Source organism: Petaurus breviceps, unplaced genomic scaffold, assembly GCF_028583685.1.
Source record: "Petaurus breviceps papuanus isolate PSGF00001 unplaced genomic scaffold, PetGlider_PUasm1.0 419, whole genome shotgun sequence".
Classification (NCBI taxonomy): Eukaryota; Metazoa; Chordata; class Mammalia; order Diprotodontia; family Petauridae; genus Petaurus; species Petaurus breviceps.
Window position 1 is genome coordinate 196,030 of NW_027186324.1, and position 14,161 is coordinate 210,190.

The window sequence follows — 14,161 nt, forward strand, 5'->3', positions numbered from 1 at the left end:
ATAACCCTTACAACTACTGATCAAAACAGATTGTTATTCATTCTCACTTCATATAATGTATATAGAGTACAAAAATATTATGTCAATAGAACAAAGTATTGCCTTAAAGACTACACTCAGAAAAGCTTCCTCACCTCTCTATGTTAAAATCATTCAACATTCTATGACAGGTATGGTGACAAATATTAACTTTATTCAGTGATCTGATGAGTATTTACACTCAGCAAAGAATGGTGTTTGTTAATGTCATACAGAAAGTCTTGTTTAAGTACAGATAAAATAGTAATTCCCTGTTAAGGCCAAGGTTCATCAAATTCTCCTGTTTTCAGATTTTGTATTGCTTACTATGTTGAGAATTGAGGAACCTCATCAGTGAGATAGATACAAAGCCTTTTAAAAGAGATTAGCCTGTAAAGGGAAGGGAAAGCAATATGCCTTTATATAGCACCTTTATGTGCTAAACACTTTACAAATATTCTCATTTGATCCTCACAATAACCCTACAATGTAAGTACTGTCATTATCCCATTTCACAGTTGAGGAAACTGAGGGAAACAGATTAGGTGACTTGGCCATAGTCACACTGCTAGAACATGTCAGGAAGACTCGAACCCAAGTCTTTCTGACTCCAGAACCAGCACTTTATCTACTGTCTAGCATGCAGTGGGATGAACATACGCACTGAATTAGTCTATCATTATGTACGTGTGTATGTATAGGTATGTACGGGTACATACAAATGGACAATGAACAGGGTTAGGGATCTTTTTGTTTTGTTTTGTTTTTTTGAGGGGAAGGCAGAGCAGTTGGGATTAAGTGACTTGCCCAAGGTCACAGGGCTAGATTTTGTGTTAAGTGTCTGAGGCCGGATTTGAACTCAGGTCCTCCCAACTCCAGGGCCAGTGCTCTATTCACTGTGCCACCTGGCCACCCCAAGGAATCTTTTTCTTTTTTTTTTTTTTTTAAAGGAGATTAAACTGGATTACATTTGGGTAATTGTGTAGCATTTTCAGTTATCTGAAATTTTTGGCAACTTCAAAAGTCCATCTTTTTAACATCTATATTCCTCTGGTGATGCCATATGGTTATAGAGGATCAATACATTTTCTTAGAAGAATTAGAGGAGGGCATTGGTACATGCTGTGTGTAAGTAATGCTGCACCATGTTATCAACAAGGACTTGAATACAAATTGTGATGAGACATCATCAAGGACATATATAACAGTCATTGAGGGTGAGCTTGTCATATAACAAGAATGAGAGATAACAGATGGGCTGAGTTGCTGTATTGGCATCCTCAAAATACTAAAAACACCAAGGGAAGATCTCTAGCCTTTTGGATGGATCCCCTCTAGAAGATTTAGAGAATCTTGGACAAGAATGGACAAGACTCACAGAGGGTGAAAAATAATTCATAAATTGTTTTTCACTATTGAAGAGAGCACCTTCACCACCAGTGAGATCTTAGATGCATCAAATACTGAAAATGTGTTCAAAACAAAATTAAATTAGCAAAATCTCATGCAGCATTTGTTATTTCTGAAGCAGTAAACATCTGGACACAGTGATTAGGAATAGTTATTGTTGACAGAGAGCCAGAAAAATCAAAAGCAATCTTTTCTGTTTTGTAATTGAATGAACACAAAGTAAAGTAAAAAGTATATTCAATTTTTTCTTTATATAACTTTTATTCTTCTATCTTCAGTAATTCACAAAATGACTTGCACTGTAAAATTAAATATTGTGATAAAGAGACTTGTTAAATTTGTTACTACATATTGAAGATACAAATGGATGAAGCAAAAATGCATTATTTTAATTTGTATTACTTTTGTTTTTCTGTCATGAAAGCCTCATTGTTTGCCACAGAATTTTGTTCTGAATATTTATAAGATTGTACTTTAACATTTCACATTTGAGGCTTTAAAATTGTTCAAAATTGTCATCAAAGTTGAGATTCGGTTAATTATTAGTGATGTTCAATATATTAGATTTTTAAGCACCTGCTAGTTGTAAGACAAGGTATAGGTTTCTGGGAATAAAATTATGAAATCAGATATGGCTCCTGCCATCATGGAATATACAATCTGATAAAAATTACTTGAATAATGGATTAGTAGTTAAGGGAGGGAAAAATTCATTTTTAAAAATCTTATGCCACTCTTTAAGAGTTTAGGTGACTGGCTTAGGGACACACAGCAAGTATGTATCAGAGGTAGAACTTGAATCTAGGTTGTACAGTTTCTCATAAATCATTGAAAATGTTTTTTTCTCCACTTCTGTTGGTATTTTGATAGTTCAAAGAACTCGTCAGTATGAATTTCTGAAATGATTAACATATATTCAGAGAATCATAGAAGCTCAGAGTTGAAAAAGACTACAAAAGTCATTGGATCAAATATCAGAAAAAGAATCCCTTCTATAATATACTTGACAAGACTGTCAGTGAATAGGAACCTGCTTGCTACTTCTTGAGCAGCCATTCCACATCAGAATCATTCAGTTATTAGGAAGTTGTTTTTATTTTTGTTTTCCCTGAAATACAGCAGAAACCACACACTGCACCTATTCCTGTGCTCTGGGGACCAAACAGAGTAAGTCTCATTTTGCTTCCACACAATAGCCCTACAACAACTTGAAGACAACTTTCATGACTCCTCAAGTCTACTTTCGGCTAAATACACTCATCTAATCTCTATGTAAAGATCTCCATGACTTTCACCATTCTGGTTGTGTTAATTTGGGTGCTCATTAGCTCATCAATATATTTTCTAAAATGTAGCACCCAGGAACACTCAGTACTTTAGATATAGTTTGACCAGAACAGAATACCACAGGACTTTGTACTTGCTAGTCCTTTCTTAAAATGCATTAAAACTAACCCTGATACTTGGCTGGAAAGAAGGAATATAAGTCCTGCTCCACTGACATGCCTTTTTTGGTGATCTGAGTTCAAAAAAGCCACAAAGAACTCCCACGAGGGCCTTAAAGTTTGACTAGTACGCTACCGTAGAGGCAGAGAAGTTGCTTTTAACTAAATCGACACTTTATCCTTGTCTGAATGTTGTTTGCCTGTTCTGAGTGTCATTTCCCTGTTTGGCTAAGGAACCCTATTTTTTTAACTTTCAGGAGGAGCTATGTATATACTCCTCATTTCATTCTACTTTCAAATCTGAGATACCAGCCTGACCTGAGCAGCCCTGATCTAACACAACATATACTATTGAATGACATTAAGCTTGAAGTTACTAATACTCCTAAACCTTTTTCATGTTAAATGCAGTCCAACCCATTCATTTCTTATCTTTTACCTGTGATAAGGTTAATTTTGATATTTAAAAAAATGTGAGACATCACAATTATACTTATTAAATTTTGTCTTAGGTTTGGCTCAAAGTTCTATCCTCAAAGGCTATGTTTTTGCATTTATGCCATCCCTCCAAGCTTTTTGTCATTTATAAATTTGACAACATGTCATCTCTGTCTTTATCCAAGACATTGATAAAAAATGTTAAACTGCATGTGGATAAGCACAGATCCCTGGGACATTCCACTAGAGATGTCTTCCCAAGCCAAAATAGCACTGTTAGTGATTTCTCCATTTAATTGATTACAGATTTGTATTCCATTGTCCAGCCCACATCTCTTCATTTTGTCCACAAAAATAGCTTGCTACATTTCTCAAATGCTTTGTTCAAACTGAGATAAATTATATCCAAAGGATCTTCCCTATCATCTACCCATCTATTAAATACATAAAAAGGAAATTGTATTAGCTTGGTATGACATATACTTTATGAAACTTTTATGATGAGGTTTTTTGTAATCACTGTTTCTTATTTTAGAACTTAACTAAATAATACATACTATATTCTAAATACATATTGCATAATACTTTCCAGAATCTTACAAGAAACTGAAATTTAGCTCACTAGCCTATTTTTTTTAGGCTCCATTCTTTTCCCTTTTCATGGAATCAGAATAGGATTTGTTTTACTCCAATCCAGTCCAATCACATTGTGACTGAGTAATCGATTGGCCAATCCCTTTATTATTTTTTTTTTTTGCCTTTTTTTTTGGAGGGCCGTTGGGGTTAAGTGACTTGCCCAAGGTCACATAGCTACTTTTGTGTTAAGTGTCTGAGGCTGGATTTGAACTCAGGTCCTCCTCACTCCAGGGCTGGTGCTCTATTCACTGCACCACCTAGCCACCCTGACTAATTCTTTCTATACCCACTGATGTATTTCACATGAGTGTTCCTCATCAATTAGCTACTTTCATTACTATCTTGCTTATGTTGGGTACTATCTGCTTTTATTGTCAAGTTCAATTCGTTTATTGGTTGCCTGTTAAATTCTAGGTCCTGTTCTAGGTGCTTAGGATACATATGCAGAAAAAAAAGTCATTCTTTGCTCTCACTGAATTTGTGTTCTATTGAACTTTCTGAGTGTTAGCCTTCTTAACACAGTTCTTACCATTCCATGGTTGGTATTCATCTACAACTTCTCATCTTTACTTGCATCTTCTGTTCATGTGTTCTATCATATAAATTTGTTAGAGCATGTTTGGGATTTCACATGTGACCCATTTATTTCCTATTTCCAGGTGCTCAATAGTAGACTTCAGTGAAAATATTGCATCTCTTTTGCCATTGATTATCTTCCCCATCTTCTTTTTACTGTCTTCTACCATCCTTCCTTTGACTGACTCCTGGATTTTCTCATATGCATTTTCCTTCTCAAAATACAATTATTTTCCAGCTCTTCTTTTACTTTTCTTTATTCTCTAGATAAAATATACCTTCTCCCAGTCACCTTTATATTGATTTATGGGTCTTATTCCACCAGCAATGGCCCTACCTGTAGTGTCAAATTTGCCTCCTTGCATGAAAATTTCATATTCACTTTTTTGTTACCCATACTTTGTACATTGTACATAGATTGCTGATTCTTTCCTTTGATTTTATCTCCTACAAACTTCTAATTTACTATTGTTTTTAGCTGCTCTGTGTAATATTCTAGTTTATATGCTCTCTCTTTCTCTTCCCTCCCCCTCACACACACAGACACACACACACACACATCTTTCTTTGTCTTTCAATTTAATGCACTTGAGATTAGATTCACAAGAATCCCCAGGTAGATACATTCTTATCAGACCAATGTCTGATAAGTATACTTCATCCCTGATCAGGATCATATTGTTGCTGCTTTTTAAGCCATTGTCTAGAATTCAACATCTTTTCCTTGGCTGTTCTCTTCTTAATCAGCTGTTCACTTCTCTAATCTAACTTTCTCTTCTGATGCTCTCATGTTTCCTTGACAGCAACAATGTCTTTTTATGCCTTTGTCATCAGTTGCCAAAACTAATGAAAACAATGCCTTGCCCAAGACTTGTTGATCTTTAGAACTCCTTCATAAATTCCTTCTGATATTATCATTTGTACCAGCATGAATCAACAGAAGTGGGCACTAGTCATCCAATTTGACAAGTTCTGGAAAGTTCTCTAACACTTTCTGCATACCTGCCCCGAAAAGCAGCAGATTTGTTTCTTATTATTATTAGGCATCCCTCGACAGGGAGTTACTTCTATGGTGAAGTACCATCTCATCTAAAAAATGACACCTACTGACTTCTACTATTTTTGCTTTATTTGTCAAATATTATTGTCTCTTTTATCTTACTTTAGACATAGATTCATTTAAAAGTTCTAATCTTTGTCTAGTAAAATAATCTTTTTCATGAATTTCCTTTTTATTTTTTCCCAATTGACAAATATCAATTTTCCTTCCTCCACCCCCGATTGAGTAGAAACAACAAAACAAGAAAATATTCATGACATGTTATATAGTTGAACAAAACAAAATTCCACATTGTCCATTTCCAAAAATGTATGTCTTATTTGACATCTCTGTTAGGAGGTAGTTTGTGCTTTTTTTTTTTTCAGTTCTCCAATATCTTGCTTTGTAAATCCATTGACCAGATTTCTAAAGGCTTTTAAAGTTGTTTCTTATATATTGTCATTGTATAAGTTTTATTCCTACTTCTGCTTACTTGACTCTGTAATAGTTTACAGAGGTCTTCCTAGTTTCTTCTGAAACTCTCCAATTGTATAATTTCTTTCTTTTTGTTGGAGGGGGGAAGGCAAGGCAGTTGGGTTTAAGTGACTTGCCCAAGGTCACACAGCTAGTTAAGTTTCAGGTATCTGTGGCTGGATTTGAACTCAGGTCTTCCTGACTTCAGGGCCAGTGCTCTATCCACTTTGCCACCAAGCTGCCCCTGGGTAATTTCTCAGGGCCCAAAATGTTTCCATTACATTCATACACCATAATTTATTTAACCATTCCCCAATAGGTTGTGGTACCCTTTTAGTTTCTAATTTTTTATTACTATGAAAAGTACTATTATTCATTTTCAGTGTATGTCCCTTGTTCCACGGGCTTCACAGCTGACTTGTCCATAATCAACAATCCAAGCTTAATACAACTTAAGTTGTTATTGTATGATCCCAGCAGCATTGGTATTAGTATTAGTAACATTGCTAAAAGGAGACAGTTTTAAATAGGAATGTACTTGTTAATGTCTGGCAGAAGTACAGAGATTGTTCCTGGGCTGCTTTTTCCTGTTCCCTTGGCCTTTTTCATGGGCCTTAAAATAAATAGGAAGTCTCTTTTTTTTCTTTTCTCTGTATCCTCAGTGCTTAATGCAGTTCTGGTACATGGTAAATCTATAACTGACTAATAGATTTTTTAATGACAAGTCCATTACTGTTTCATGGAAATAGTATCACTGTGATACAGCGAGCCATTTGTGAAAGGTAGTGCCCCTAAGGAGATATGCACCTAAAACCCAAGGGAATAACCTTTTCCTTTTTCTTTCCTTGTGGTTTAGCTGATTGTATAGCAAATTACAACAACCAGCTGGATAACAAACAAACAAATCTGATGCTGCCTGAACCTACCGTGTATGGTGACGTGGACATGACCAACAAGATGAATGAAATGAAAACCTTCAATAGTCCAAACCTGAAGGATGGCCGATTTGTTAATGCGTCAGGGCAGCCCACTCCCTATGCCACCACTCAGCTCATCCAGTCAAACATCAGCAACAACATCAACAATGGCAGTGGAGATTCCAATGAGAAACACTGGAAACCCTCTAGTCAGCCAAAGCAGGAAGTGGCACCTATTCAATATAACATTATGGAGCAAAACAAATTAAACAAAGGTGAAGAGTTTTGCTTCTCCTTCCATTTTTTTTCATTTGACATTCTTACCCCTTTGGCCACTCTGGATTGAAACCAGCAAGTGTAGACTTCTTTTTTTTTTTTTAAAGCAATCGGGGTTAAGTAACTTGCTCAAGGTTACACGGCCAGTTATTTCTGGGTGTGGTGCTGAGTATCTGAGCCCGGATTTGATCCAGGTCATCCCGACACTGGAGCCGGTGCTCTTACTCGCTGAGCCACCTGGCCGCCCCTAAGCAATTGGGGTTAAGTAACTTGCTCAAGGTTACACGGCCAGGTGTTTCTGGGTGGGTGCTAAGTGTCTGAGCCCGGGATTCGATCCCAGGTCATCCCGACACTGGGGCCGGTGCTCTTACTCGCTGTGCTTCCTGGCCACCCCAAGTGTAGACTTCTTGTGTTAATATGTTTCTGTTTCATGAGTTTCAAAATTACCAATTATCAGTGTCAAAGAGTTCATTAGCACTACAACAACCTTTGAAGATTGAATTTATTGTAATAAATACGCAGCTGTAATGGAATTAAATAAAATACTTTCATGTGAAATTAAAGTTAATAGTCAGTGAGGAATTGATTAGCACAAATACCTCACATTTTAAATAGACCATCTTATTTTACTCATAGGTGGAAGATAATTACTTCTACATGGTCATATAAACTAATGGCATTTTGATATAAAACTAAAGAAAAGTATTTAAATTAAATTTGAACCGACAAAGTGGTTCCATCATTTGCATTCCTATTATAGCATATATTCATTAGACCAAATATAGAGCACAATTCTATAAACTAAATCTCTGTTCTTGGCCTAGCCTATCTGTATCTCAGCAGATCATATGAGCATAGATTTAAAGATAGAAGGGACTTCAGACTATCCAGTCCAACACCCTAATTTTACAGTTGAACAAATTGGGGCCAGAAAAATTAGTGGATTGCCCAAGGTAACATTGACAGAATTTGGATTTGGCACCAAACTCAGAACTTTTTTCTACTGTATCATGCCACTTTATTGAAGTCTGTCAGTACAAAAGCTACAATTAAATAGAATTTTGTGTTAGCATTGAGAAAAGAAAGATTTTTGGCCTATAGAAGAGCTTTCTGTAAAGTAATATGCAAATTAGAAGACAGAGGTGTTTGATTTCTTATTGATCCTTTAACTATCAGGTTTAGTAAACTAATTTGCAAAGTTATAACCCTAGGAAAGAAAACTTATGATTTTGTGTATTTTGAGAAGGCACAGACATTTTTGGGGTATTTGTTCAAAGAAATTCAGCAGTTTATTTTACATACTTGATTGAATACAGTAAATTTCTTCAAAATGAAATCTTAAGCATGAACAAGGTATTCCAGAATAAAATTCCTATCAGTTAGTCAGTCTAAAAGTATTTAAATTTACTATGTGAGAATCACTGTGCTCAGCACTGGGGATACAAAAAAAGAAAAAAACACTTCCTGCCTTCAATGAGCTCACATTCTAATGAAAGAGCCAAGCATGTACATAACTACACACAAGGTGTATATATATATATATATATATATAGACAGTAGATGGGAAGTAATTCTGAAAAAAGAGGAACGAAAATCAATTGTATACACGGATTCTTTGTAAACATGAGTATTTTTTTTTTTTTTACAAATTTGATGTTTTAAGTTAGAAAGATATTTTTTTATTTTTCTTCAAGGCCCAATCAAACACTGCACCTTTAAAATTTAAGGCATCAGGACTACCTAATAGTATGATAACTCATTATAATGATTTTATTTATTTTTTAAAAGAACTTTTGAAAGCATTGTTCACTAGTAGTCCTTTGCATATTTAAAAGTGTTTATTTATTGTTTATATACCCTGAAAACATGTGGTATGAAGTGCTGTAAAATAAACTAGAAGGCAGCCAGACTGACAAAACTACTACCAATTACATTCAATTGCTGAATTAAGCATTTGGCTTTGTTCCCCTCCATGCTAATATTTTCATATTTTTTTATTCTGTTTTGTTTTTGTTTTTTTTTTGTCAGATGGGGTTTTTATCAGATGTTCTGTTTTTTATAAGCCATGGTATTATTTTGATACTTTTTGGATTTATTGTTTTTTTAAATCAAAATGCTGCTGATCATTTTTTTTAATTTAAAGGAGAGTAATCATGAGTTTCTTAACATCCTATTGTTAAATGAGCTGATTTTGTCTAATAATTGCATTTTGCTAAATAAAAAGGAAATTGATGCTGTGTACTTTATGCAAAACATGTACATACTTGAAAGGGGGAAACAGTTTACTTAATATTGCTAGATACAATGGAGATTCTTCGTAGAAACAGTTGTTCTTAAAGATAAAAAGAGATATGAGGAATTTACGAATAATTCATATACACACACATATACACACATCTGTATATGTATCTACATGTCTATTGTATCAGCATTTGATAGCTTTATCTTAGAATATGAATTGTTTCAGATTCTGAAAATCAGATTGTAAAAAATGAGATAGGAGAACATAAAGATTTTTAATTTTTTTGTTATTTAAGGAATAGCAAAAGTCTGTGTAAAATAACTCACGGAGAAACTAACAATATTTGAATTTGTTATTAAACCTATAGATTACCGAACAAATGATACCATCCCACCAACTATTCCATACAATCAGTCTTATGACCAGAATACGGGGGGCTCGTACAATAGTTCAGATCGAGGTAGTAATACATCTGGTAAGTACCAGTCCTTCCCCTCCCCCTGCCCTTTCACCTTCTTCCACCCAGTGAAGAGTAACCTGTATTGTTTTTGCAAATGATGACATATTAAAAATTCTAAGCAAGTAAAATTAGTTAATAACACATTTTATTATGCATTAAGATTTACAATGCAAGTATTATTGCAGAAGAATAAAAAAAGACTGAAGTGACTGACTTGATACTGTGAAGTATCAGAACTGTGGTTCAAACCCTAGTTTCAAATTTAGCACTCTTTTCACAAGATTATGCTGCCTCTAATTCTTATATAAATTGATAAAGGCTTGAAACTTGTCACTTTGTTTGGGTTGAATCTACTAGACCTTGTCTTCCTTAGTGATTGGTCTAGAAAGATCTCCTCCTTCCCCAAAATAAGAATATATTAGGTGAGTAAAATAAAGTCTTTATTTCCATAATGTAATTATATACCTTCATTTACTACTGACATGGCAAATATCCCATTCAGAAATTTTAAAGAATATAAAATCTAGGGGCGGCCAGGTAGCACAGCGAGTAAGAGCACTGGCTCCAGTGTCAGGACGACCTGGAGATCTAATTCCGGGCTCAGACACTTAGCACCCACCCAGAAACACCTGGCCGTGTAACCTTGACCAAGTTATTTAACCCCAATTGCTTAGGGGCGGCCAGGTGACTCAGTGAGTAAGAGCACTGGCTCCAGTGTTGGGATGACCTGGATCAAATCTGGGCTCAGATACTCAGCACCACACCCAGAAATAACTGGCTGTGTAACCTTGAGCAAGTTACTTAACCCCGATTGCTTAAAAAAAAAAATGAATATAAGATCTATGTTAGGTAATTTTTTTTGTTATTTAAGGAATAGCAAAAGTCTATCTGGTAAGTACTATTTAATGTCTCAGGCTATATACCTAAACTCAAAAAAAGCTTAGTATAATATAGTACCTTCCTCTTGTCTCCTGACCATTTTTTACTTAGCCAGGATCAAAATTTACCTCCATTCCCAAGGTTCCAAGTTACTGCTAATGGCTTTTAGCAAAGTGTTTTGACTTCTTTCCCATGTTCTTTAGGAAACCTTGAATGAAAAAGTCCCACCCCCACCCCTGCCACTCCTTTTCCTTGTAGTCTAAGTATGATCATTTATTTTTATAATGGTTTAATCAAGTCATTTAAATCCACTTAGCTTTTCTAGGCCTTGGTTTGTTGGATAGGAAAAGAGGGAACTATCTGGTTGAAATGCTACATCATCTTAAAATATCCTTCTAGGACCAAAATTTTATGACTCTAATTTTATAACTTTTGAGGAATTAAGTATTATTTAATAGAGAATGGAGAATCATTTAATCTTTCTGAGCTGTCTGTAAAATCAGGATCATTACAGCTATGATACCAGTAACAGCACTGGGTAAAGAAATATGTAAACTGGGAGTGTCATAAACCCAAGGTACTGTTGAAGTGATGGGTAAAAGCATTAGAACAAGTTTATGTTAAGTGACCAGGAGAGGAGAGTACTGATTATTACTTGACCATTTGGGTAGGGGGCTAAGAACAGATACTATGTAGACAGTGATTCTAATGGAGAATTTAGAAGTCTAGATAAAAGGGTAAAATTATCCCTCAGACCAGGCTAGAGTTAGTTATACAAAAATTGTTGTCAGTTGGCTGTGGGTTGTTTATATCCCTTACACTGCAACAGCATTAGTCAAATGGCTTATTGGGTGGATATGATTAATTTGTTAGGTGTGGTCAGGGCTTGTTTACTAAGGATTAAGGGGAAAATTTTTACAAGCATTTTGGGGGTGGAATGGGAGTTTAACAAAACAACTATGTTTTACTGATAGGTAATCTCCTAAGTGACTTTAAAAATATATACATATGTGAATGACAGTGTCAAAACTTTTGAACTGCGTTAAATTGATTTTTTTTTCCTTAGATTAAGGAACATTATGATTTAAAAATGTCTTACTCAAAAATATGTGACTACCTTTGATTATAACAGACTTAAATTTCAAAGTCAACATAAAGCAGCACCTGAAATACTAGCTTTTAGCAAATTGCTGATTGTTAAACAGCATCATTCTACTGCAAGCCATAAATTTTTAGAAACAGCAGCTGAAAACATTGGTGCCACACTTCATCATTTCTCTCTTTCTTTTGTTGGTTGTGATATTAGATCTTCCAGCAATTATTTTCATCTGTACCTGCCATTCTGACTAGAGCTAGTAATTTCATTGTGCCTAAAACATTTCAACGGACAAGTACAAATTATATATATTTAGTTACTTAATACAACAGTGGAATTTTAATAGATCATATCTGCATCATATTATATTTTAGGTTCCAGCAATTAAAAAATAGAAGGGTAATCCAGAAACTGTCTATAGCTCATTTGTTTTAGATGATAATCTATAATGTAATTAATTGCTCTTCAGAGATCAGTCTTGGTGATATTACTTGTGAAATTCATTTATGGTTTATTACTTTTTGCTATTTATTAGAAGTTAAATAGATGAATGTGTTTTCTCATGTTTATATAAATTTCTTGTTAGAATTAATGAGAAAAATCCTCTGGTTACATGTTTTTTTTTTAAAAAGTAATATTAGCTATGAGTTGTATTTATAGAAAAGTAATTAGTTTCATGCGTGTAGAATGATATTAAAAACAAGATGAGAGTCTTTCTTCCTTTTTTTTTTTTCATTAAGGGAGTCAAGGGCACAAGAAAGGGGCACGGACACCCAAGTTACCAAAACAGACGGGTATGAACTGGGCAGACTTACTTCCACCTCCCCCAGCACATCCTCCTCCCCACAGCAATAGTGAAGATTACAGTCTTTCTGTAGATGAGAGGTAAGGCGACAGAGTATTCTGTAATATGAAATCTTGTATAAGACCAGAATATGTTTATAGAGCAGGTTTCTGTGTGAGGTGGCATTACCTACAAACTCTGAAATGTTACTCTTTAAAAAGAACCTACCATTTACATAGAAATGAAATACTAAATGAACTGAATGATGTTTTATGTATTAAATATTTTTAGTCTCCGTAAAAAAAAAAGAGCAAAGCTAGCTAAATGGTACAGAGGAGTTACGAAGACCAGAGCTTAAAACCAGCTTGAGACACTTACTAGCTATGTCATTGGTTAAGTCAACCTCTTTTGACCTCAGTTTTCTCATCCTTAAAAATGAGGTTTTAGCACCTACTTCACAGAGGAATTGTGAGAATCAAATGCAATAATATATGCAAAATGCCTTACAAACTTTGAAGTGATTTATAAAGGGTAGGCATTTTTATTACTGATAACGGCAGCTAACATTTGTGTAGTTAGTTCATAAATAGATTTCAAACTAAACTGTTCTGTGGTCAAAGTCATTTGGAAAACTTTAGCATATGTATAACAGCCCTAATTCAGCTAGCTCAGAATGCTAGGGAGAAATATTAAAAAGCAACTCTTCTACCAGGGAATGGTCAGTAGCATCATCTTCATAAACAGGTCCCAGCACATTTTTACATATTTTAAATTTAAAAGCTGATGTCTTTATAACTTTATATTTTAGCTATGACCAAGAGATTCCATGCCCAGTGCCACCAGCCAGGATGTATTTACAGCAAGATGAGCTAGAAGAAGAAGACGAACGAGGCCCCACTCCTCCGGTACGGGGAGCAGCTTCATCTCCGGCAGCAGTGTCCTATAGCCATCAATCCACTGCCACACTCACCCCATCACCCCAAGAAGAACTTCAGCCTATGTTACAAGATTGCCCGGATGACACTGGCCACGCGCAGCATCAGCCTGACAGAAGGTATGTGGTGCAAAGTTTTTAAAGTTGTCATTTTCTTTACCAATAAAATCAGGGTGTTTCTACTCATAAGCAGCATTCATTTTGTGATTTCAAAATGACACAAGATAATGAACACAAGGAGTAATATCAATAACCAAGACATATGGTAACCTTCATATTGTTATTCCAAGTGAACTTTAAAATTGAAAATAATGTATAACATTTCATAGAAATAATTTAATTACTCTTCTAATCGTATTCTTGAATAAATGTAAATCAAAATTATATACATTGTTCTCTTTTCATAAAGTCTAATCTGGCCAATTTTATTCGTGTAATTTTCCCCACTCTAGCTTTCCTTTTTTTTTAATTGTTAGAAGCCTTATAGATTTCTTATTCTATCTTATAGAAACTGTATTTCCTAATGTCTTCATTCAG

At 34.8% G+C, this 14,161-nt stretch overlaps 1 protein-coding gene across 2 annotated transcripts in view; it reads left to right on the top strand.

Moving 5' to 3' along the window:
* ROBO1 (roundabout guidance receptor 1) overlaps positions 1 to 14,161 on the top strand; it is a 210,131-nt gene that overhangs the window by 162,404 nt on the left and 33,566 nt on the right. For both annotated transcript variants that reach the window (XM_069100504.1, XM_069100505.1), the window contains 4 exons: positions 6,893 to 7,228; positions 9,839 to 9,946; positions 12,647 to 12,791; positions 13,499 to 13,744. In XM_069100504.1, the coding sequence (XP_068956605.1) occupies positions 6,893 to 7,228; positions 9,839 to 9,946; positions 12,647 to 12,791; positions 13,499 to 13,744 (835 nt within the window). The remainder of the gene's footprint in view (positions 1 to 6,892; positions 7,229 to 9,838; positions 9,947 to 12,646; positions 12,792 to 13,498; positions 13,745 to 14,161) is intronic.